Below are 27,779 nucleotides of genomic sequence, written 5' to 3' on the forward strand. Positions count from 1 at the left end.
CGTAACGTTCAAAATAATTATTTACATCCGAATTTCAAATTTACCGAAAGATGGAGACATTCCGAAATTCGACGCAACCTACGTCTTAACAGTCGGTTTCTGTTTCATCCATTCTGTTGCCGACGTTAAGTACTTTCTAGTGTTTTGTTGAAATCGATAGGCAAACGGTCTTCCAGACTACCGAAATCGCTTCCAGATTTCGACATCTGTCCGCGAAAAAGAACACCAAACAGCAGGAAACGACATCAGTTTACGTCCAATACCCTCGGTAAAACCATTTCGATTCGGAAAAAACAAAATTCTCCTCTGGCGGGATTGTTCTTCTTTCCAGGCAGTCAGAACCAGCTACAGGTGGGCGTTTCGAAGGACCTTATTCTTCTTCCCGCTCGGTAATTTTCCACCCCCGAAGATCGCCCCTCGTAATTACTAGTCCTACCTTCTTTCCGCAACGATAACGACCTTCCTCCATCCCGCCAGGGATGTCTCTCGAAATCATCAATTTTTGTTTTGACAAAGGTTCGATTCTTAAAAATTTACCCGAGAATGTTAAACGTTGTTATTTAACCATTGTAATTTCGTGGAGAGTAATTAATGCCAATCGTCGCCTAACGATGCGTCATCGCAGCCCGACGGGCATTTTTTTGAACGTACGCAATACAAGTACGTACAAGGACGAGTGCGTTTGCATTTCTAAGAAACGCGTATGACGAAGCCCGACGTCGAAGGTGACAAATCGATTTTTTTAGAAGCGATTGTCGAGTTTACGGATCGATAAACGGGAGTTATCGCAGGAAAAAACACGTAGGAAGGAACTGCTTCCTTTCTTTTGTCGAGAGTTTCCCGTTGTGCCTGTGGAATGTGGGCACGACGTTTCCCATTGTCAGGTAGTCGGATTCGTGTTCTAAACTGAGTCACCCGCCTAATCCCGACCTGGCGGTGGACCGGTCGTCTCCCTCCCTCCCGAATTGCGGGTACCGGTTTGGTCTACAGCCAGGGTTCTCCTTTAAAGGGCCTCTCAATCGGTATTTTGACTAATTGCGGCTTTGGGCCAGCATCTCTCGTTTTTTATGAACCTCTTCTTAATTACGAGCGGCGGCGTTCCCGTTTCCGATTGGGGATTTTTCCCTATTCGGTAAAATTTCCCCCGTGTTCGAATGGAAGAATAATCCCTAACTACCGCGTCGCGATTCGTTTAACACAGAGGAAGCGATAAAATTACGTACTTTTTAAATCGACCGGCAATCTAATTAATTTGAGAGCAAAAAATGGGGCCGATTACCACCGCAAAACCCAGTATTAACTCGGAGCAATTAGTCTCGTAATTAATCTAACCGTTGCACCGACACTTAAACTATTTTTAAAAAAACATCATATAATTGCATTTACAATTAAGTAATTAAAACAGGGCAAAATTAATTAATTAAAGTCTCGCTCGATTAATCCTGTCGGGGAATTTATATTGTTTTATCCCTAAACGACTTTTTTGAAGATAAACTTTACGAATCTTCGACGTTTAAAAACTTCAGGGAAATTACGTAGGTTGTAATTATTTTGACAAATTGCGTGTTTTGAAGTAAAATCCCTACGGCGAACAAATGGCTAAAACATTAATTAGGCCTACGAAAATAGAAACTAAAAACAATTCTAAACGATAGTCAGAATATTTTTGTGTCAGAATATCAGAATAAAGTAATTGAACCGAAAAAAAACGTCAACGAATTTAATTTTTCTCGAAATTTCTGTAAAAGTTTCTTCCACTTTTTTGTTAAAGGACGAAAGAGGAACTTTTAGGGAGAAGCTGACGAAAACAAAAAAGGTGGGCGATCCTTTTAAAAAAGAAAATTAAACGCCGTGTTTGGGTTTCACTTAGGAAAGTTCCGGCCGTAAATTATAAATAAACGTAACCGAATCGCGTTTATAAAGTAAAGTCGTCCACTACTCGAGATAAGACTTTTGAAAAAAACCTAAAACGGGAATATTCTTTCTTATCTACCAGAAAAAAAAGACATTACTTGGCTATTTGGGTAGGAAAGGGCGTATTCCTCCAAAGAAGCCTGTTATCCCCGGGCTATATACGAGTAGAGGGGATAAAATGCCACCGGACGGAGGAGGGAAAAGCAATTTCCCTCCTTTTCCCTTACACGGATCAAATTTTTCCCCCGCTACCGGTTAAATGGACCATAACGTGGTTTTTGTTTGCCGACGCCAAATTTACGCGACGTAACTTACGAAACGACTTCATCGTCGTCTTTTCTTTCGTTTAGGGAAGTGTTTGTTTAAATCCAAGATCACGTTTCTAGTTTAGAGGTCAAATAAAGACACTCCTCTCGTTCTTTCCCTTGAATACGTAATGGGAGGAAGATGGCGAATCCGAGGTTTGTTTACTGTTTTTTGTAGAACCTCCGAACAAACCCGTTTCTATATTTAAACCGGAGAAGTATTTAAAGATGCCGGGATAAATAGAATATTTGTGTTGTCGGCAGATTTTCCCACACCCCCCGAAGGTCGCCTCCTCCGAAATAACTGGTCCACTAAAACTGCATCCCTTCGAGATAATTTACGAAGTCGTCTGACACTTCTAAAACTGTCAATAGTCTCTTTAAAATCCGGAGAAATCTTTTTAATAAAAAAAATGAAACACATCGAGCTAAAATCGGAATTTTATCTGATATTCCCTCGGGGAATATTCATCGTCTGGAACAACTGGGCTATTTCGCTACTTTTGTACCGATAATTCCGGGACATTTAAACGAGGAATATCAGCTTTAAGGGAATGTTGGTGGCTTTTTACATCTTTAAATATCTAACAATCGCCGTAAAGTCGATTTTGTACATAAAAAACTCACCCGACTCGCGAATTATCGATAACATTTAAAAAGATACCTACCGGAATTCGGCAGATTTAACTTAACGCGACGTGTAACGAAAACTCGGCAGAGGTGGTTTTTATATAAATTAATCCCGATTACATCTAATTCCTATACACCGTCAGACCAAGAGAAAGAAGGGGAGAAGGCAGAAAAGATGAAGACAGGCGATCCACCTCGAGAGCGATTCGGGAGCGTCCGACTGGACCGCTTCCGGTTCCACCGTATTCCACTTTTCCCGGCAAGTGTCGGTTACAGTCTGGTGACAGGGATAATCCTCCACCCCTCTACACTGACACTCGAACATCTCTCGAGAGCGATCCAAGGAGCGAAGGATGTCCAAACTCCTTCTACACGAGTCGCTACAGGTGCCTAGATGCACCACAGAAGCGCAATGGCTCCTGTAATATCCCAAGGCTCTGGAACAATTGTAATCCGAGGCACACACCCAGGAGGCTTCTCCGCAGTCTTTGGCTTCGTCTTCTTGGGTGCAGGACTTCATGGTGTTCCTACTTAGAAGGCAGAACTCGTCGTCTCCGCAGTTACAGTCCATCAGGGATTTTCCCGCTCGAGTCTCCGTCAGGTGTCGAACGCTTTTCTTACACACTTGGCTGCAACCCAGGCTTCTGCCCGCCATAAAGTCCCCGCAATCGATCATGTAGGTGTGCAAGGAGCCGCTACATTCCGTGTCCGAAGAGCAGGCGTTCTGTGCCGAGTCGCAGGAACTTCTCGTCGCCTGTGATCTGCCGAACAAAATCCAAACGAAGAGGACGATCATGTCGGGCGGGCGGCATCCGCCTGGCGTCCGTCTTTCCCGCGAACTGACTCGTGTAGGGGTGCGAGGACGCCTCGAGGGAGTCGGCCGCGCTGCAGACGACCAATGGAGTCGTTCCGCAACCGCACGGCCTATTTACTAATGGAGAGAGAGAGCCGGACCCGTCCACTTTTAAAAACCGAGAATCCTCCATCCGCGACTGGCGTGGGAAACTCGATCGACCGAAATCCACCTATCGGCCAAAAAGAAAAAATTAATAAAATAAAACCCGTCCAGCCACAATCCGTGTAGGGATTTTACCTGCACTTTCCAAGATTTTTCCCCCACTACACCTGTAAACCGTGGTTACGCCGACCGGTTGGCCAGCGGGCCGATCGACCGTAACTAAACTTTATGTAGACTGTGACGCGGTCCGGTCGCGGTCTAAATAAAGTTTGGAGAGAGAGTGGAGACAAGCTCTTCCTTTTGTCGAAGCCTTTTAATGGTCTTAAAAATACAAAAGGTACAAACCGTCCTCGTATAAAAAAACCAGACCATCGTTTGCTAACTGTACGGAAAAAACTCGATTAGGAGGGAAATTTCCCTTCGCCCGGTATCAAAACTTAAAATTTCGCAATACTACGCTAAGATAAATTGGAATAATCGATGTTAATAAACAACACGGTTAATAAAAAAAATGTCATACTTCCAGCTTATAAATAATTGATAACGCATTATATGCGGAGGAAGCCGGGCTTCTCCACAATATAAACAGGATGTAGGGTAATATAAAACAGATGCGAGGAGCATTTGTTATCCGGATCGATGCCCGTTCTATAAATATATTTAAACGATGACACACGGCAATCGGTCTCGAGAGGATGGTCCTCATCAGCTGTCCCACGAACTCCGCGATAGTTTGAAGACCAATCTGTGAAAGGCACGACGAACCAACAGAACGAAAAAATATGCCAAAATGACGGAAGTGGCGGTGACCGAGAATCCCGCCGCCTCGAAAATCAACTTTGGCGAAAAGATCTTCCACACCATCAGATGTCTCCGGAGGACGAAACAGGAAACGGCCGCTCCCGACAGCTGTAAAAATACAAATTTGTAAATGTGTCCGCTTAGATCCCTACGCTAATTACTGCCTATTTTAAATCATATTCTGGATAGATCTTCTGGAGAAGTGCAAGATGAGAATAAGAAATTTTCATTTCTGACACACTAAACAGTAGGACAGAAATGAAGATTTCCCATTGGTGTTTTCCACTCTCCAATAGAAAAGTTCTGTTCTTTCTAAACTTGGGCCAAAAAACAAATGTGGATCTTCCATCTATCCACAGCATATGAGGTTGAAATTTGTCAAATAATTCCTAAATTGTAAATTAGTAAGATGACCCTAACATATTGATAGATTTCATATCCAAACTCTAAACCTGACTGGGATTTTATATAATATTTATTGTTTATTTAAATACTATTCTGAAAGCTTAACAGGTACTAAATAAAATTATTGTATATATACTGTATATAATCTCTGATGTAAGTAGGACGAATAATGCTTGCAACTACCCCACGCCGGCATTCTTTATTAAATATTTTGAAATTTTTGGAAGGGCCGAGCCTTAAATTGTTGGTACCTGTGGATGGTCTTTTGATGTTCTTTTTTTTTGAATTAATGGTGATGGACCTAAGGCTATGATTTCCTAATATGCATTTCTTTTTATCTATAATATTTTAAAATTATTAATAAATGTTATTTTTTATGTCACAATGAAAAAGTCCTTTAATAATTACTAAACATGATATAAAACATAAAACAGGGTAATAATTAGAAATCAAAGAATGAAATCAAAATTTTTGCCAATTAACTATCAAATATTCCGTAACCGAAGATGTAGAAATACTTAAATACATTTATTACTATATTGTAACGGTTTTAATCTGACAGAAAGGCTTTGGTGAAAATTTACAGTTTCCATACCGTTATCTTGTGTTTACAAACCAAATTTATTTTGGTTCTTCTCCCGACGAACCGTACGTTATCCTGTCCCGACTCGCTAAGCCGTCTAAAAATAATCTAATTTGTCGATTTTTTTGCGTGCCGACTTTGATTTCCCGAACGCGTCTCGCGTATCTCGACGAGAGGACCCTACGTATCGTAGAGAGCCGTCTCGTCCGAACGTACGAGATGTCGATCTTCGTTTAGAGACTACTCGGTCACTTCTAAAGTACGAAAAAAACCCCGATAAATCCTTTGGCAAATGGAATATTTTCACATACTTGTCCTTGAATTATTTTTAATCATTTACTGTTAAAATAACAATATAATAAATAAAACAAATGTTAGAAACTACATTTAATTAATTTTTTTTCCACTTTAGGTAATAATTTCATAAATTTCTATAAAATTTACTTTCAAAATATGTCATTTGTTTTGCATAACTCTTATTTACTATTTTATATTTCTGAATGGTAATACTTTTAATACACGGTATTCTTATAATTTTATTTTATTTAAATAAAAAAAACTTATAAGAATACCACTTTACTCTTTGTTACAAATAAAATCTTAAATCTAAATACATTGACGCTTCACTAAATTTACTTTAACGAATTGCTGCCTATCTTTAGAGAGAGAATTTTCATCAGTATCCAAGGATATCAAAATCTTTAACTCAAAATTTTTGAATATTTTTTTTTTTTTTTTTCAGTTACCACAAAAGAGACATATTTACAGTAGTAATCAAAGAACAATAATTTGAGATAGCGTGGGGAGTACGGTCACTTTCTGTTTTCGAACGACTTGCCGAGTATTCGCAATAGAGGAATCGACTAAGTTTACGTATTCGTCTATCCATAGATTCACTAAATCTCAATAATGAGCTTGAAAGAAAGGAATCTTTGAAGGTTTGAGAAGCACATAACCACTATATACCTATTTGGATAAAAAAACAACAGGACCACTGAGTGTTGGAGGAAAAGATGAGAAGCCGGCACCTTCATAAATGTAGGATAGGAAATGTATCATTCAAAATTTAAAAATAATGAAAACAGTATAAACTATAAAAACTGTCACAAATACTCTTATAAACAATAAACAAACTGTTTAAACAGTTTTCAAGAAATGATGACCGTAACATTATAGATATTAAGGTCATTTCTTAATTACATTTTTATTGTATAATGTTTTAGATCCAATGAAGTTTTCAATCATCAAGATTCAGAATGAAAGATGCTCACAGGGAGAAGCAAGGGCACGTTGCTTCTACTGAGCTTTGTTTATTTTTTCTTCTTTCTTCTTTTCTTTTTCTAATAATAATTTAATAAAGCAATATCATTTTGTAAGAATAAATTTATTTTAATAGTTTGTTTTGTTATACTTAAGCAAATAGTTTGTACATGATAAAATGGTTTGTCAAGTTCTTCAACCTATATATAGCAACAGCTGTACTATTTTAGAAATAGAAAACTTTGCACTTTTTTAGGTTAGTTGGAGTGTTTACTTTTTTTTATATGTATTTATAGATAAAGATAATAAAATTAGAAATAAATCTATATTTAAGGGTTGTAATTCTAGTGAATTAATTGATTGATTAGTGTTATAAATTGTATATATTTTTGTTCCCCAAGACAAAAATCTTGCAACTTGTACTGTACCTTGATCGGAATAACAATACAATTACTATTCAAAATGAGCAGAAATTTTAAACTAGTGTTTTTGGGATTTTATGATAAATTAATACTCTTTTTCAATAAAGGAATAATTTGAATATACCAGGTGAGCAAACAATAAGTTTAATTGTGATAAGTAGCACAAGGAGTTAGGCAACATAATAAATCAGGCTTGGACACACTGTAATTGTTGGCACTGGAGACATTGTCAACCTCGCTTGTCATTGTATTGTTATCAGTCTCAATAAACACTTATACACTTATACCTTGAGTTTGGTAAATAAACATTCAAAATTTAACATTTTAAACTCAAAATAAATAAATAATTAGCTCATAGACAAGCCTTATTTTTTAAGGCCAAAATTTTACTTTTTAGCTATAAGAACAGAACCAATGTCTTTATGTAAGTGCCTAAAAATTTCACGAAACACTATACTTGGAAGTAAGTGATTTGTAACCAGTTAGTTAAGCAACATCAGTTTGTAATGCAAAACTCCTATCTTTTTGTGAGTAAGCTTTACATTTGTTCGTCCAATACAAATAGAGGTTCCGTCGATTTTTCCTTAATTTCTATATTTATGAAAAACTTTTTATAACTTAATTCTCAATCACTTGTAAAATTTCTAAATTAGGAAATATAAAAGAAATTTTCTAACCTTGATTCCATTAAACAGTATGTATTTCAAAAACAACTGCAGTAGAGATAAACGGAATGACTGAAGATTAATCTGTAGCTTTTTATGCTGGCCAAATGTTCTGTAAGCCTGTGGACAGGTGAGAAGCATAGGAAGAGCAATTCCTAGAAAAAAATGTGAAGCAAATGTATTTGAGATGACAGAAAATCCAGCTACAATGTAGCTTGTCAGTTCAGAAGAAGTAGCAACAAATGCTGCCTGCCAATGAATAGAGGTAAAGGAATATTGGTGTCCGGTGATAAAAAATCCATTAGATACAAATAAATTCCAAGTGACTATTGTATGCCATGGAAATCTAATTTGATCTGTAAAATAAAATTATTGTAAATGTAAAAATGAAAGTAAATTTTTATAATTCTTAATAATATAACTCACCTTCTTTATTTTGAAAACTTGATAATAAATATAAATATAAAATTATGTTTGACACAATAAGTACAATGGATGGTGCCAAACCATCACCTGCTATCAAAAACATCATAGGCAACAGAGAAAATAACAAGAGACCTAAACTGTACGTACATTCGACAAATAAAGTCCCCACACCCGACAGAGAGTGTTCTTCGGCAACTAACAGCGGAGAGACAAATAATGCAAATATGGTTATGCAACAGAGCACAATTGATGTTTGAGGCAACAGTCCCTGGAAATACAGACAAAAATTTATATTTCTTTGATGCTAATATATTGAATTTCTAAATGCAATACGTAATTCATGCTTATTTTACAAAATAAATCTAATTTGGTTATCAATAATACACTACTGGTACAGTAATTAGTTACAACTAGAATATTTTAATTTGTTAATATTACTAAAATCTGTAAAATTTTAATGTTGATTGCAATTAATATTAAGAATTTTTATATCCAAACTGAATTTGAAATAAAAAGAATATGATCTTACCTGTCGTTGTTGAACTAATTGATCTATCACTTGCTGTGAAACTAAGCCCAATGTCCAGTAAAAGCAGATACACAGTGTTGCTATTGGCAAACTGTACTGGGCACAGAGGGAAGCTGGACTGTGGCAAGTTAAACGATTCTTGTAATAGAACCAGCACCACAAGCCGATCGTGACTCCGACGACAGAAATACAGGAAATCAACAGTCGCAGAGTGCGATAATCCTGCCATTCCGGAGGAAAACTGGACAAAGGAACCAGAAAAGAAGACTGAATTGCACGGCCACTGTTCTTCTCGACATTTAAAAAATGCTCCTCCTATCCTGACGTTTATCAGTAACACACACAAGAGTACGGGATACCATACAATATCCAACAATTTGTTAGTTCTGAGATTGTTTCTGCACTGATTGATTGTGTCGGGCAAACAACCAATTATTAACATAGTTAACAGAAAGTAAATTATTATCGTGTTCTCGTTTATGACAAAGCTGTTTGAAAATGAAATTAAAAAAGAAAGCAGTGTTATAAATGTGGAGAATTTATCTGCATAAGCTAAGGATTTCCATCCATTTTTCCACTCTCTGGTTTTAAACAGGCACGGCAACGTAATTAAAACGGAACCTAATGCGTATCCTAAAGCACCCGTCTGAACTGCAGTTTTGATCGAAGCCATTTGCACAACTATAGTAAAGACAGTAATGGGAGTTATGATTGCACAAATTATCACATTGTTTTTAAACACAAACAATAACAATTTTGAATTAGCTGCAACAATGATAAATACATTAGTGAGAATGGCACAAATAAGAATGAAAATTCCTCTAATCATGGAGGAGATATTGAACTTTGCCCACATTTTCTCACAAATACTTCTTACATTAAGTAGATAATCTGTATATTCCTGATATAATTCTTCTAACAATAATTGCACTTGGCTGTTATTCTTCTTTATAATATTTGTTTTTAATTCCATTTTTAGTTTTTCTAGTCTTTGAAGATTCAGCTGATTACTTCTCAATAATTCTGGTGAAATCTCATTAAATTCTCGATTGTATGTAGAGATGTAACGATGCACTTGTCTGCTATTAACGGAAAGAGCCGAAACTGCAAACGTCAGCTGTTTCAGATGATCGTCTAAATTTTTTTCGTGCCAGTTACCGTAACGAGATAAGGAAGCAAACAACGGAACTATAACTGATCCGAGATTGGAAAACGGAATTGGCATTCCTAATAAAAGGGAAAATGTTGGAACCAAATCTATCTGGTTAATTACTGGTTCTTCTTCCTGAAAATGAACATATCTATAAGATGTTTATTTATATTTGAAAATTATTAATATTTAAAATATTATTTTATGTATCTACAATATCTACAATATATACTTGCAATTGAATAAAATATTCTGAGAGAAAAAGGGGTTGTGAATAAAAAAGTTTAAGAAGTTCTGTTTTAGACATTTAACTAAATCATTACTCTGTTCTAAAAAATGTTCAAAGAAATCTGTTATTGAAGAGGGAGTGTTTTATTCACTATAAAAAGTATTGGAAATTCAATTTGTTTGCTATCTAGATATATCTTTAAGCTTATTTAAATAATTTTCCAATTACAGTCAAACCTCGGTTTATGAACTTAATTCATTCCTAAAAGTTGTTCAGAAATCAATCTGTTCTCAAACCGAAACCAATTTTTCCATAAGAAACAATGTAAAATGGATTAATTTGTTTCCGAACCCCAAAACAAAACCCTTTTGTTTTTAACTTTTTAGCAGAATTTCATGCATAAAAATGTCTACAAATGCAATATAATATTATATTATCTATATCCATTTTATATAAATATTAAAAGCAAAATGTTTTATCACTGTCAACCAAAACCAAAACAAACACTTTACAAAAACTGCTATAAACAGAGACTGGACTCTTCCTTGATGAAATATAACCAAATTAATCAAGACAACAAGTACTTTATCAACATTTTCTGAAATATTATGTTTCAATTGCTTTGATTTAAATTAAAATTAATTTTGATTTTATTTTTAAGTTTAGCTCCAATTTCAGTTTTGGTGTAAAATCCAGAATAAATCGTCCAACACCTGTTGCCGAGGAAACGTTTATTAAAGAAACATTAACGTTTTTGACCTACTACGATAGGCCATCTTCAGACGTACCAGAAATTCGAACGTATTTAACATTTAAACAGCAGAACATTCAAATGTTTTTTACATTTAAATTTAAACAAAATACTGGGTAAATTAACAAATAAATATTAAATACACTGAATTAACAAATATAAAAAATTTTACATATAAAATATAAATATTAAAAAAAAATTTTATATTTCTTAATTCAGTGTATTTAATATTTATTTGTTAATTTACCCAGTATTTTGTTTAAATTTAAATGTAAAAAACATTTGAATGTTCTGCTGTTTAAATGTTAAATACGTTCGAATTTCTGGTACGTCTGAAGATGGCCTATCGTAGTAGGTCGAAAATGTTAATGTTTCTTTAATAAATGTTTCCTCGGCAACAGGTGTTGGACGATTTATTGTTTAAGGAGCCGAGTAGGATATTTAGTTAGTAAAAACCAGAGTTTTAATTATTATTTTAATTTTAATTAACTGGCTACCTAGTATTAATAAATATTATATTTAACATTAATATTATAATATATAATATATTAATAAATTTTTGTTATTTAATTTGAGTTAAGTACCTTTTAAATATGAATTATTGGATGTCATTTATATTCCACAAATGTCAATTAATGTGGTTTTTATTAATTAATTTGATTTAGTAATAAACAGATCACCTTATATTAATTTGATTTAAATTGAATTGTGACACGTACTGGAAACCAGTAGTAGTCATATCTAACTGACATGTGCATTGAAGTCTAATTTGAATAACAACGTCATCGATGGTTCACGTTGTGATGTCTAATGATACGAGGTGAATCTCGGCACCACTACCGAATCGGTAGTCCCGTCGTTGATTGGTCGAGCCGTCGACTTTCTTTAACGTAGGAAGTATGGCGACTGATTAGTTAACGAACATAATCTGTTCCAAGACTATGTTCGCCATCTGAATTGTTCGTTAACCGATTATCGATTTACCATAGAATTTTGTGGGAATTTGATTAATTTGTTCTGGACACCCCAGAAAATAAGTAAAACTTTATAGACTTTCTTACTATGTTTATACGTTTATTTACGTTTAATAATAAACTAAAAGCAATCTCTCCATTTCTTCGTAGATGGCACATCTTTGTTTCTCAGATGCAGTTTTCCTTACTCTTTTATCTGCTTGAGTCTTTTTGGTTATATCTTTCTTAACTAAGATTGTATCTACTGTAGACCTGTTGAAGTCATCTGCCAACCATATCAGACATATTCTGCCCATTCTCTACCTTGGCTAATATCTCTTGCTTAGCTTCTATAGTGAATGCAGTTCTTGACACTTCACTCTTTTAGGCCTCATAATATTATGTTTTTTAAATGTAAAGTTCAGAAAAGCATGTGCAAAAAACTTATGTATACAACCGTGCAAGTCTCATTCCATAAGCCATGTATAGATGCCATTAAAATATGGTTTTACAAATCTTAAACTCAGTGTCACTTCTTGTGTTTGTTCTGTGAGGTGTTCATTATCAAAACATGTGTTTGTTGTCTGAACATAAAAATCTTTTGTGAAAGTGTTTGTTGTCCAATTTGTTCACAGTCCGAACTGTTCATTAACCGATCACCCATTGTACAGGAAGTTGACCATTGGTGGCTGGCTCTGCCAAGTAGCTTGTTCAGAAACTGAGTTATTGTAAGGCAACCAGAGCAAATATGGCATTCAACATTTTGTTCATAAACGGGAGCATTCATAACCTAAGATTTTACTGTATGTTGTGTGCTAATAGATTTCTTTCAGATTAGAACAAGAATAATCTCTATAACAATTAAATGACAATACTCAATGCTTAAACAAATAGAAAACTTAGAACACAAATTTAAAATATTTTACTATTAGGGTCATTAAAATGAAAATAGCCAAAGGACAGCAAAATGCAAAATGAAATTATTGTGGCATCTTTAACACAAATTGTAGATGGTACTATGTATCCTAACAGGTGGCTGTGCAATCACTTGACGAGAGAAAAGGTCTGTCTTTGTTCACAGTGTACCATCAAAACAATCACAAAGGACCCACTGTTGAAAGAGTTGCTTGTCTACAGAAATACCATAAATTCTTGCCATAACTTAACAAAACAGACAAACAATTGTTGAAAATGAAATGCAAATAGTGATTTTTCATCTTACACACAATTTGAAGAACTTTGTATGAACAAACAGGCATTGTTCCACATTACAGTATTTTTTCATATATTTTTGTATTAAACTTATGTATGTGGGTTTTATTTAAATCTAAATAACATTGTCACTAATATATAAAATTTTTACTTTTTCAAAAAAGGTATCATGTAGGAAAAATGTTTGAAAACTACTGTCTTATTTAATTTTAAATTTTGTAATTGAGATCAGACATGATTGTAACTTTTCCAAGTGGAACAAACGAAATATTCCCACCATTGTAATTATTAATATTCGTTTTAATTATTTGTTATTTTAAAGAAAAAATGAATCGTAAATGAATACGTATTATTTTATTTCTTTACTAATAATATTTTATATTAATTTTATTATAATATCTGAAGTCAGATTGTTGACCAGATAGCACTACTTTGTATCATTTGGCATCATCATTTATTTACAATTTGCGTTATCTTATTCAAGAAATCAAACAAATATTAAAGTCTCTATTCGTGGCCCCCATATGGTAGTGACTGACCGGACCCTAGTCAGGGGACTGGTATGCAGATGGCCAGCTTGTATTTTCTTGTGAAATATTGAGTTCAATTTAATTTGAGTATTTAATTCCTGTCATTCTTTCAGTTCTTATGTCTGTTTCTATTTTATTTTTGTTTTTAATGTCGTGTTTGTCATTGTAAAATTTGTTGGTGTAATTCTTCTGTTGTCTCTAATAAATCTAATCTATGTTTTTGTAAATGCGTACTTAGGTCCCTCACCTCACACCACTAATGTCTTGGGTTGGGGGGCTTGCCAATGATCCTGGTCTGGGGACCTTGCTGTAGGATGTGGGGACCATGTCTCTATTACTCAGAAAAGACAGCCAGAAAACTTTACAAGGCTACAGAATTCTTGGTATGGTTCCATATCTTGGACACACACAGCAGAAGTGTCTATACTATCACGGTCCACCACACTGCCTAGTCGAGTCAGTCTGACAAGTGAATAGTGTTTGTTGGAAATGTTATATATTAACTCGGGGAAGGGGTGGGATAAATACATTTCATTCTTTTCCCCGTCAGAGTCTTCTTGTTAACATATTAACAAGAAGGCTCCGACTGACTTGACTGGGATAAAAGGCCATACCATTACGTAGGGTACATTTGTAAAGTCGAACGAGTTAAATGTATTAGTAACGAATCGTTCAGAAAGTAGTAGTCTCACTCGGTGCGCATGCTCTGTAGTGACGACGTCTCGAATGAAACTCTAACGAAGTTCACAGAGGAAACAGTTAGTTCACTTCATTAAGAAAATGGTGACAATATCGATGTTTTTAAATCTAGTCGAGTGTTTAAACTGTGAATTAAAAGGTGAAATGATAGAAATAACTGTCCACCAAAAGCAATCAAAGGAAAAAATATTTAGGATAAGGCTGCACTAGCAACATTCATATCTTCAATTTTAGAAACAGCCATTTAGTTATAAACGAATCAGTCGAAAAGTCTAACAAAATAACAACAACAATGACATCATTCTCGTTTAACTCGTTCGACTTTACGAACGTAGTCATAGTTTCTCCTCATGCTCGACAGGAATTATTTTTAGCATATAATGTTAACTCCATATCAATCTACCTAACCCTTCAAATACAGATTGAATTTTTCTTAAGAAGGAACATTTCAGGGTTAAAAAACTTTCCAACCCCATTCAAGATTGAATAATTACCAGTTAAGCCAGAGTGACAATAGCTTATGTCAGGTAATTTACTATATTACAGAGTGAGGCAAGAACAGAAATTTCCTATACTCCTTAGTGAATTAATTATAAAGTTCCAACTTCCAAGCTCCCTCACCTTCAGTTATAAAGCTTTTAAATTAACAAAAAAGGAAAATTTACAGAGGATTCAATAATTATTATTTCAGATAGATTTCTCACTAAAACACGAGAAATACTTGTCAGCTAAGACTGCCATATTATATCTCTAAATATACTTTAAAAGTATTAAATTGTTTATTAACTGGATTGAAAAAACAAAAAGATTGCTTAAGAATGTGATATGTTTTCATGTTTTTCAATTCAATCACTTACTAATGTAAAATAATTAATATAATTCACTTACATTAAAAATATTTTTATTATTTAATGCCGGATTATAAACGAACAGGGCCGAATTAACTTCGTCTTCACTGTCGCCTCCATGATCACCCGTTCTTGTCATTCCATGATCACCAAACACAAATAGAACTGTATCATTTTTCATATTCTGTATAACATCTCTATAAAGTAAAAACCATACCTCTTTTAATACAAATATTTATCCTATAAAAAATATTATTTGCTTAAATTATTTGACTTAAAGTAACACACCTCAATCTTCTTGTAAAGAAGTTATAGATGTTATCAATCTTAATCATTGTTTTAAATTTAACACGAATCCTTACATTAATATAAAAGTTGAATAAAAATTTGGAATGAAAGCATTGACAAATTTTCATAAAAAGTGTAGTTTGAAATACAATCTTTTATGTCAACTCAAAAAAAAAAAAAATTATTAAATAAGATTTACCAAATATTAAATTTGGGAAATATTAAAATACAGATTTGCCACCTCTTTAGTTTAGATGGAATTATGAAAGAGTAAAAACTACCTGCAACTGTCAGACTTACTCTTTGACTGGCCACAGACTGCATTGCCTGTGTGTGTTTATTTGGATTGTCTTCATTACAGTTGTTAACGATCTCTCATCTCTCCCATTCCGTGAGATTTACGGTGTTATTTATATTTAATCATAGCTAGAACTTCTAAAATAGTCACATGTCAGTGGAAACAAAAACACTAGTTTACATTTAGTATACACAGTAGACTCTTCTTGATAAACTGAACTTCCTTAACTCACAATTCTTGTTAACTCAAATTTTATTTTTGTCTCAACTTTAACATCCAATCTTCTGTAGACTCAATGTGTTCTGTATTTTTAAATTCAAAAGAAATTTTGAGATCACATTTCATTGACTCGAAATTAAAGATCGAGAGACGTTATTTCACGTCTAATTTTGTGTGCTTTCTCTTGTGTTTCGAGGGATGGAAGATGATGTTGCGAAGTTGAAGATTGGAATTATACCTCTAATTGTTTACATTTTAATAACATTTTGCACCTAAAGTAAGAATGCATTTATTCTAAAACACAAACTGACCAATGAAATCTTGGTTCTTAAAACTGTTATTCCTTAAATGAAAATGTAATGATTTCAAAATGTAACAAACATCTATGACAGAAATGTGCAAGCATGAGTTCAGTGAGAGCTGAAATGTAGGTTTTGCAAAATGCATGGTAGCCACAGTTCTGTACTGTTGTGGCAGATAGTATGGTAAGGCAAGAAAGAATAGAGTGTCCCCCATCCGGGTCGAGAACTTGTTTTAAAAGAATAGATTTGAAATGTCAATTTAATTTATTGCGCCAACTTGGAAATAAATTACTAAATATTACATATATATAATTTCATATTTTCACAAAATTGTGAAATAAAATTGTAAAAATAATAATAAAAAGCAGAAATTAACACTTTCGGCAAGAGCCGCACGTAACTCAAAAAGAGCCGCATGTGGCTCTTGGAGCTGCATTTGCCCGTGTCTGATCTATGATTTGAGAGTTATTGGCAAATCAAATTTATGAGTTTGTCTATATATATAGATAAACTCATATATATCATTTTAAAAAAAATTTATATCATTTTATTTGGAACTAAAACTAAACAGTCAATATTGTATAAATTTCACTGTAAAGTTTAAATTGGATGCTGTGTTTTCGTTGCAACGGTAACTAGTTAATCAGTGTACAGACTGTCAATCTGTATTGACCATTTTCATTCTAAAGTAGATAGAGATGGCAAACAAGAAAACTAAAGATTATGTCAACAACAGAAAAAGTATCTGTCATAAAGAGTGAAAACAAACAGAAGAAAATCAGAAATTGCATAAGAATTAGACAATCCATTGGGTGTACTTTCTATATATCTGAGAAACAAGAAAAAGATTTTGGAAAGCTTCAATGAACAATAGAATCAGATAGGACAGAAAAAGAAAAGCATAAATCTGAGTATTCAGATACTGGAAAGTGCATGGCTAAAGTGATTTATATAGTGTGGGGACAAGAATATTCTTGTCGATTCTAAACTTCTTTGAGAAAAAACAAACAATTGGACAACAAATGAGGCATACAAGATTCAAAGTAAGCAGTGATGATTGGATAAATTAAGAAGAGGAATGGAATAAAATTTGTGATGAAAGTACAGAAGTATGGGAGAAGGTTGTGCAAAGTAACTGAAAAATTTATCAGAAATTATATAGAACTATAGGCCAGATGATGATTTCAATGCAGACAAAACAGGTTTATTTTTTAAATGTTTGTTGAACAAAATAGTGGTACTCAGTGGTTCTTGTCATAGAGATAAAAAGCAAAGAACTTTTCTTTTGGAATATGACAGATAATGAAAATTTGCCATCATTATTAATTGAAAAACCTTTAAAATTTTGATGTTTCTGCAATGCCAAGACCTTACTTTTACAAAATTTAAGAAATTATGGATGATGCCAGTTATTTTTATAACTGGTTGAAAAAGTTAGACACCTGTATGATTACTTAAAACAGAAAAATTATTCTTTATCATCATCAATTGCAATGTACAGTACATAATGTCATTGTGAAAGTTATAACAGTTCAATTTTTACTGTCAAATAGAATTTCTACTAGGGTTTCTCAAACGGGGTCCCGGTTGTTTTTAACCCGGGAAATCCAGCAAATTTCTTAAAAATTCATTTTTTTTTCTTATTTTGTTTAACACAAAATTACAAAATATAATTAAAAATAAGAAATTAAATAAAAAAACAAAAAATAAGATTAAAAATTTGAATTATATGAATAAAATAAGGCAAAGAACAAGTGAAATAGAAACACAAAAACAAGAAGAAATAATTGAAATGTTTATTTTAAACGATTACCCAAAATGTATAATAAAAAAATGGCTTGAAAAACTAGATAATGACAAACAACCAAAATCAATAGATAAAGAGAAAAAATTTATTAAATTATGTTCCAAAATTATTTGGAAGAATTAAAAATGTAATTAAAAATAGAATCAACTTAATACCGGAAAAAATAAATTCAACTAAAAAACAATTATGTTACAGAAAAGAAGAAAAATATGATATAACAGAGAAGAAAGGAATAGTATATTCATTTGATTGTAATTGTAATCCAAAGAAAACATATATAGGAGAAACTAAAAGAAAATTAAAAATAAGATTAAGTGAACATATCGGAGTGATCAAAGGAAACTAGTGCCGAAACTACTGCCGAAAAAATTCGGCAGTAGCTGACCATTGTAATACAGAAGGTTGTGCAATTGATCTAAATACGGTAAAAATCAGAAAAAAGGAAAAAAACAATTATAAAAGACAACTGTATGAGCATTTAAATATAATTAGGCAAACTAATAAAATGAATAACAACAATGGTAGAGAGATCCACCAATCATGGTTAAGCATTATAAAAAGGGGGGAGGAAGAGGTATAAAAGATCAGATGGGAACATATTAGAATCAAAATTAAGTAGAAACGAATAAACAAAAAGAAGTAAGTTAATTGAAATAATAATATTTTAGATAATAATTAAATTTATCGTCTTAAACTGATTTTAATGTATAAAAATTAGGAATGTGTAAAATTGTATGGTTGCTGTGGATCGTGAGTTTAAGTGGAAATGTAGAGAAGATCGGAAATACAGAAATTGTGAGAATTTTTAAATTTATTGTCGGGAAATGTTTGTGTTTTTAACTAATTTTAGTTATAATTGTACTGAGAAATGTTTTTATTGTTAATTGTAGAAAGTGTCGTTTAAAGGCCTGCCGAGGAGGGACGAACGAGTCCGAAACACGTGTTTAAAGTGTATGTGTTCGGGTGAACTAAATAAAGAACATTATTTTTGATCTGTAAGACTAAATATCTGCATCCATAATTTCCGGTATAATAAGTCCTGTTAATATATAGAAAGTACTAGTATACAAAATAAATTTTAAATAGAGTTAAAAAGGACAAAAAGGCATAATAATTAAATTTTAATTTGTCAATTTTGGTCTGGTTATAATAAGTGATGACAGAAGAATTATAAGATAACTTGTATAATGTTCTAATGAAGTTGTTTTGTATGACTTGTATCCTATTCAATACAAAAGAATCTGTACCTCATACAAAAATACCATATCAGAGTTTGGATTCCATACAAGCATGATATAAATGCAAAACAGTCTCAAAATGTAAATAACTCATTATTCTTTTCGGTATTCCAATAAATTTAGATAAAGACAGTATTAAATTATTTATATGATTGTTCCATCGTAATTTATCATCAATTTCGATACCTAAATATTTTACAGTATTAACTCTATGAATACGTTTATGATTAATTTTTACTTGTATAACATCTAAATTGACTTTTTTGTTTTTATTTGACAAATAGATATATTTGCGGATCCTGTTATCAAATTGAAGTGAGATTTCACAATTATTATTATAAAATATTTCTATACTTATCGTAATAAATTTCGTCTTGCTTAATTTCAGAAACACGGCTAAAAATTGGCAATTGACATCATTTGCCTTTTCGTTGTCATTTCCGTTGTCGATATTGGTAGAGTATCTTTACTTCTCTCGATTCAGAATTTAATGCTAATAATATTTAATTAATACGTTTTAATTTACAGACAGTGTCTGGAAATACACGAAACAAACTCAAATTTATAAGAAGTTACGTCAGTTTATGACTTCAAAGCAAGCCTTGCAAATCGTAAAATGAATAAACATCACATATCATTCTTGTATAAGACTTATTAAAAAAAAGATGGAATCTCTGCTTCCCAGAATTATTTGCGATTCTAGGGGCACTGTAGTAAAAAAACCCGACTGGACGACAGAGGAGCCTCGGTATAAAAGAATGTACCGCCGTCTTTCCGGCGAGAAAAATGTCGGTGAATATTTTTGTCCCGAAATAGAGAAGAGCGCTTTCGAACTCGCAGGAACAAAGATCATAGAAGCGCAGAAAAAACGGCGGGAAAAAGTGAACAAACATGTGAACATAACAAAGGAAGCGATGATAAAAGGTTTTTGTATGCTTCAACTGGTATTGGAAAGAGAGACTGAATTGGATCTGGAAAAATGTCAAGACTCTCTCACAAAATATTTGATCGACAAATGCCGTCCGAGACGTTTTTGTCCGAATGGAAAAATTAAAGTTGTAATTCACTCGAAGGATATTTCCATCTTTTACTTTCGAGTGTTTTGGTTTATCACCATAATCACCATAGTAAGTTACTTGCATATTAGCCTATTACAAATGGCCCAACATATTTACATCTGCAAAATTTTAATCATTTCAGTTGACATTAAGATATTTAAATAATGTAGCCTATGCTTATTCATATTATGTTGTTAATATTTAGGGCCATTTATTTTTTTTCTTTTCTTTCTTTTTGGTTAATTGTTGTTATTTAGTTGGTGGCACTCCATTTGTTCATTACTCTCAAAGAAGAGAGAAACTCCAGTGAAAATGTTAAAAGTGAAATTTCTGCAAAATTGAATGAAATTTAAAGAATTATTTGGATCCAGATATTCTTCAAAATGTTTATATTTAAATATATGTATATCAAACATTCCAAAGCCCCATATATATACATAACCCTATATAGATACATAACCAAATGATCGCCTTAAATAATCGAGCTGTAAATCTTCTAATTTAATGATTAATACTAAGTAAGTTTAAATTTAAATTGGAATAATTTCATCAGAAATAAAAATTATAAGATCAAATAAACATTTTAACACTACTTTTGTCATTTCTAAAACATTCCTCTGTCATCGATAGATAAAATTTTAGCTAGAACGGTTTATAAGAAAAAAGGTACACTAGTATTGAAACATACCTTAATATTTTGAATGTTCTCTATATATCATATATTCATTTATATCAACCATCATATATTATAACAGGAAGGAAGAACATGATCTGAAATGAGGGACAAATGCCATACTCTAATTTTTAAATTAAACTACAAAGCTCTCTCTGAAAACCGTAGAAGAGCGCTTCCATTCCTTCGAAAATGCAGAAGTATTTACACTTCTCGTCTTGTCTTCTTTTTTAAATTTACATTATTGATTTCTAGAACACAAATGTACTCATGTTCGAGAAATAAAGAATTTTAGAACAGGAATGCGTTGCCAAAACATTGTTTGAAAACTTACCAAAATTAAACTTTCTGTTTGTGGAACAAATTATATTTCTATTGTAATTGAAACAGATTCCAAAGGAATTTTCTGAACTTATAAATTCTATAACAACTTTGTGTGGAGAAAATTTTTATTAAAGAAAGATATGGTAACATTTCAGAACGTTATTACGCATATAGGATGCCGAGTACAGCCGTTTCTACGACATTTCACCGATAAGAGAGTGATTAGTGGTGCATTTCCTACCACCCGGCCACCTCTTTCCTCAAATCTTAATCCGTGTGTGTTTTGATTGTGAAGACACTTAAAAAGTATGAATTATTGACAACATGTTGCAAGTTTATGAGCCTTGAAAGACAGTATCACGTTGCTTGTAGGAATCATCACTCAGAATCAATTACGGTCGGCCGTCGAACACACTCTTCGTCGTCGTCATATTTTATACCTTCAAAATGAGGGACACATTGGGCAATATTCCCTGCGTCGCTAAAATCTTTGTATAGTACCAGTGCCTACTGCAATAAAACTGTGCTTGCAGCGCAGAAAGTGTCGTAGTGGTCAGTTTTGGGATAAATTTTTTATTATTATAGAAATGTATTGTGTGTCCCCAAATATCACCAAACCAGATTTTGTTGCATTTGGATCACAAAATCTCTCTCTAGACAGTGACGAACGGGAGTATTTTAATTACTATCACCCGGTAATTGGCATTGGTGAGTTCATCAAGAGCATCATAATAACTATGCTTTATAGTGAGAAGAGAAAACATTAATTACTTTCCCATTATTCTTCACAAATAATGTTAAAAAAATGCAGTTGAAATGTTCATTTATTTCTTGCTTATAAGAAATAATACAGCTTAATATATTTCAATTTTTATATTTTAAATTCAGAATTTAATCTAGGCTTGAACCATTTGAAAACACAAAAGGATACATCCAAGATCAATACCACTTTAAAATATATTTTATAAACGATGGGCAATTATTTATTGTTACATCACCACAAGCCAGGCTGCAATTTTAATTTCTTTAATTTAAAATATATACTTTCCACCTCAAATTAGTAGTGGCTTGCCTCCATATATCGCACTTTTCTTTTAACAATAGAGTCGTACCGGTCATCTATTAACTGCTTTCGAGGAAAAAGTTTCGAAATGAAATAATGTGACTTCCAGTTTGCATCAGAAGTTCATATATAGTTTATCGGGGCCTCCCGCCCCTAAGGTTTCCACATCCGGTCTCGAATTTCATCTGTCTAACTTTGTTCTCGAGATTGAGGAAAGACTGCGGGAATTTACGGGTCTACAATTTTTTCATTGCAGCCCAATAATATGACCACACACACTTAAATTTTAGACTTCAAACTATTAACTTATAGCTAATAAACTTTTATATTAAAGACTTCTAAATTAAAATATTTGCATTTCATAATAAGATTTTAAATAGCCTTTTTATTTAAATATTTTGTTTGTTTCTAATAAAGAATTCAAATAAACTTAAATAAAAAAACGATAGCATAAACTTGGTATCCTGTAAATTCGTTAACATGTAATTAATTACAAATTATGGCATGTTTTATCATTAGTTAATATCTTCATATCTGATACAGACAAAAATAAATATTTGTGTACTTTTTAAGAACTTGAAGAGAAATAATTTCTATCTGAAAATTTATATTCTAATTAAATATAACATAAAATATAACCTGATAACTGTATCCATTTGATAAAGCTTATTGGACATTTCTGGATGAAATGGACCATATCTATGACCACAGTGATCCACTCCGAGAAAATGTGAAATTATCACATTCCAATCTGTTTTCTCCATTTCTGGTAAGAGATGTTGAATGATTCCATTATCTACTGTGTGCAGATCCTGGAAAGAGTAAAACATAATGATTTGAATGAGAATGAATACATAAATTCTGCTAGTATACAGAAAAGTTACATATTTTCCTACACTCAAAAAAATATTTTTATTGAGGTTTTGAGTTCACAACTTGGGAGATAAAACAACCATTTAATTTAATTTGATAGGATATTCTTTATATTATGAAAGTGTACTTAATCAGGGTTTACTGAAATGCTTCAAACAAGTAAGAGTCAGAATGAAATGAATTTTACAGTAGGAGTTGAATTAAATGTTTCTAATAACCTGACCAGTTATTTATATTTTAGGGTTCATTTATTGTTCATATTCACGGCCATGAATATGAACAAAAAATTTCTCAAATTTATTTTATATTTAAGTTTACAAAAGAATAAAGAAATTTTACAATAATTAAATGTAATACATATACAATAGGCCCAAAATGCATTTTGGACTCTGAAAAAGTCCCTCTTCAGTTGGTGTTTTGATAAAGATAACAAGATAAAAATTCATAAAAGTTACATTAAATAACAAATAAACTACATACACCGGTGTAATATCAATAAATCTTCTTAAAAAAACCTTATAACCGGCTCAAACCTTGCAAGCAAACGTTTTCGGATCCCTCTCTGGGTCCATCCTCGAGCTATGTTCTTTTTAACGAACGGTTATAACGAAGACCAGATATGAGCAATGATAAATGCATACTTGAATTGTAAACTTGTTAATTTATATACTTGGAATTTAATGATATTAAAATTTGTGCTTATTATTTGATTTGATATTTTCTCATTTATTTAACTAGATTTTTTGTAGTAATTTTTCTTCTGCTAACATTATTTAATATTAGATTTCAAATATTACTTCAATGGAAATTAATGCAAATGAAATCATGAATATAGAGGCTGAATGACATCAAACCTCTATGGCATTGTAGTATAGTATTGTACCAGTTTTTCAGAAGACCGCATGAACCGCGTGCCAACCAAATTCAAAAAAATTTAAAACGATTACGTAACGATTGCCTGTTACGTAGATGGCCAATGAAATTTTTGCTAAAATTTATTCCGTTCCTTCCCTCTGTAGGAGGGCTTGCCACGCCAAGGATAACGTGACCTCGTCCCTGGAATTGATTGGTCGAGACGATTGGAAGAGAGGGATCCGAAAATGTTTGCTTGCAAGGTTTGAACATACCCTCACCAATTATAAGGTTTTTTTTTAAAAAAGATTTATAGTTATATTAAAACTTTAAATAACCACAAAGACATCGCAACTAAAGACACCGACGTTATCTCACAAGTGCCGTACAATAAATTCCATTTTTTTCATATTTTCTATAACCAAGTTTTTATATATCTAAATAACCTTCTAAAACCGATAACCGGTGCGAACTATTTTTCTAAATGCGCGAACTTTTCATTGCCCCTCCTGGGCTCTTCCTCAGGCCAATTCTGGATTTGATAATCGAACAGCATAAATAAATGGAACGTGTTCCGTAATTTAAACGATCGAGTACGTTGGGCAACCGCGTGCCGTTCCAAATATTTAAATTTTCTTTTATTCCGTTTGGGAACGATGTGCGCCTCCTATGATAAATACGCGTGACGTCAACTGATTTACGGCCTTTCTTCTAATAAAAACTGCCAAGCAGTGGAGAGTTTCCTTTCTTCCTTGAAATTAATACATGTTGTTGTGCGATCGGCTTTATAAATTTCAATTTCCTCCAGAGTTCTCAGATGTTCTTGATGTTGGGTGGTGCGGATCACCTTTGCCTCGTTAAAATTCGGTGTTATATCCGGGTTTGCTGCATACGTTGACAATGCCGTTGTGTATTTATGGCGGGTAATGTCGGATTTATGCTCCTTTATTCTAGTGCATAGTGGGCGTTTAGTGGACCCTATGTACAGTAATTGTTTCTGCCATCTGTCGTCCTGTAGAGGGATACTGTACACTCCCGGAAGCCTATACGGGTTAGGTGCGTCTTTTCCGTTTCTCAATAGGCTGTATATGGAAGGGTTTCTCCGATAAGCGATTTTAATTCCCCTTTTTTTCGCAATTGTGTTGTATATTGTTTTAAGGTGCGGGTTGTATGTCATCGGGGTCCTTTCTGTGTTTTCTTCTCTGGTAACTTTTTTCAACTACGCTTTCTTGGTTTGTTATACTGCTTGTATGGAGGTGCCGGTTATATAACTTTTTTACGATGTTAGTGTAACCGTGCTCTCTTGCTATTCTATTAATAAACGTTAATTCCTGTTGTAGAGCCATCGCTTTTGGAAGAGTGCGTGTAGGCTTCTTTCTTCATTAAAGTAAATACTCCTATAACATGGCTGCCTTTAGGGCTTTAATAGAAAGAGCCTACACGCACTCTTCCACAAACGATGCTCTACAACAGGAATTAACGTTTATTAATAGAATAGCAAGAGAGCACGGTTACACTAACATCGTAAAAAAGTTATATAACCGGCACCTCCATACAAGCAGTATAACAAACCAAGAAAGCGTAGTGAAAAAAGTTACCAGAGAAGAAAACACAGAAAGGACCCCGATGACATACAACCCGCACCTTAAAACAATATACAACACAATTGCGAAAAAAAGGGGAATTAAAATCGCTTATCGGAGAAACCCTTCCATATACAGCCTATTGAGAAACGGAAAAGACGCACCTAACCCGTATAGGCTTCCGGGAGTGTACAGTATCCCTCTACAGGACGACAGATGGCAGAAACAATTACTGTACATAGGGTCCACTAAACGCCCACTATGCACTAGAATAAAGGAGCATAAATCCGACATTACCCGCCATAAATACACAACGGCATTGTCAACGTATGCAGCAAACCCGGATATAACACCGAATTTTAACGAGGCAAAGGTGATCCGCACCACCCAACATCAAGAACATCTGAGAACTCTGGAGGAAATTGAAATTTATAAAGCCGATCGCACAACAACATGTATTAATTTCAAGGAAGAAAGGAAACTCTCCACTGCTTGGCAGTTTTTATTAGAAGAAAGGCCGTAAATCAGTTGACGTCACGCGTATTTATCATAGGAGGCGCACATCGTTCCCAAACGGAATAAAAGAAAATTTAAATATTTGGAACGGCACGCGGTTGCCCCAACGTACTCGATCGTTTAAATTACGGAACACGTTCCATTTATTTATGCTGTTCGATTATCAAATCCAGAATTGGCCTGAGGAAGAGCCCAGGAGGAGGCAATGAAAACAATGTTTTTATAATTATAGTTATTTAGTTGTGATGTTCAATAAGCAATCTCTATGTGGGCTTGGCTGAAATTGTAATAAGTGTATTAAAAAATCTTTAACGCCTCAAAGTGGCAATGATTATTCACATGGAAACTGCACAGTTGATTTTGAGTTATCTATCAGATAATTATTGTATAATAATTTTTTACAGATTTCTGTATAGATTATTAATTATAGATATTTTCCAATTAAAAAAACAATAATTAAATTAGTATATTTGAAACATACAGTTTGAAACAGTTTTTTATACGAGAGAATTATACCCGATCTTTTCTCGTCGGACAAGTACACTTCAAACGGCTATTATTACGGACTTATTCTATAATAATGATATACTTAATTTGAGTATTCGGCTAGTTTTCAAATCAGAATATCATAGTAACGACGAATAAACATTTCTCGACTCACCTTTACATTAAAAGAAGGAAATGCATAGGATCTTAAGAATTTTCCAGGATATAAACTTTCCCAGGTATCATCTCCCATAAAGACAATTTTCTTACCATTATTAACCAATTGGTGTATTATGTTATCTTCGTTAATTTCCGAACTTGCAAAATTTGCACTTATATCGATAAAAGTGGGAAGACCTCCAGTAGTCAATCCCTTCAATCTCTGCATAGTTGTAGTAGGAGGATGAGCCCGAAACCTAAACAACATGCCGGAACCATTGTGCTGAAGTTCGTCTAATATCGTAAATTTATTTTTATAATAATTTTCGCCCTTAGACCGTCGAACGAAGTCGTATCGTAAGGCATCGACGATTACGACGATAGAACGATTGAATGTGACCGGAAACTTGTTACTTTCAGAACCGATGGCGACGGTCGCTTCGTTAAACGACGAAGAGTCATTAAATGTACTTTTTAATTCCAATTCGTTTCTCTTGAGAAGAAATCCGTCACTGAATATCCATAAACCGAACAAGTACAGGCTAATCACCCAAAATAAGACGATCACGTGAATAGCGGTTTCCATTCCATTAGATTAGATTCTAAAACAAAATTATTAATTCGATTTCTGGATCAATATCACAAGATTAATTTGTTTCTTGTATCTTATAAATGTTTACCACGCCGATGTTGTTTACGTGACGGAAGCAGACATTTTGAAAACGCGACCTCTAGGTTATCTTAATGTCTATACGATTTACATGATATTA

The 27,779-nt window shown here is 33.3% G+C and overlaps 2 protein-coding genes across 2 annotated transcripts; both read right to left on the bottom strand.

The window, feature by feature from the left end:
- Positions 1 to 2,605: 2,605 nt before the first annotated feature.
- Positions 2,606 to 3,865, bottom strand: LOC136990707 (growth arrest-specific protein 1-like). Its single transcript, XM_067289120.1, has one exon. The coding sequence runs from the start codon at positions 3,643 to 3,645 to the stop codon at positions 2,989 to 2,991; it is 657 nt and encodes a 218-aa protein (XP_067145221.1). The 5' UTR covers positions 3,646 to 3,865; the 3' UTR covers positions 2,606 to 2,988.
- Positions 3,866 to 4,101: 236 nt separating this feature from the next.
- LOC136990708 (GPI ethanolamine phosphate transferase 3-like) lies at positions 4,102 to 27,750 on the bottom strand. Its single transcript, XM_067289121.1, is given in 8 exon segments — positions 4,102 to 4,716; positions 7,956 to 8,299; positions 8,370 to 8,637; positions 8,899 to 9,072; positions 9,074 to 10,183; positions 15,311 to 15,467; positions 23,180 to 23,352; positions 27,026 to 27,750. Coding segments are annotated over 8 exon segments (3,000 nt in total). The 5' UTR covers positions 27,596 to 27,750; the 3' UTR covers positions 4,102 to 4,512.
- Between the last annotated feature and the right edge of the window lie 29 nt (positions 27,751 to 27,779).

This window comes from Centruroides vittatus, unplaced genomic scaffold, assembly GCF_030686945.1.
Source record: "Centruroides vittatus isolate TY-2023 unplaced genomic scaffold, ASM3068694v2 contig_134, whole genome shotgun sequence".
Taxonomy (NCBI): domain Eukaryota; kingdom Metazoa; phylum Arthropoda; class Arachnida; order Scorpiones; family Buthidae; genus Centruroides; species Centruroides vittatus.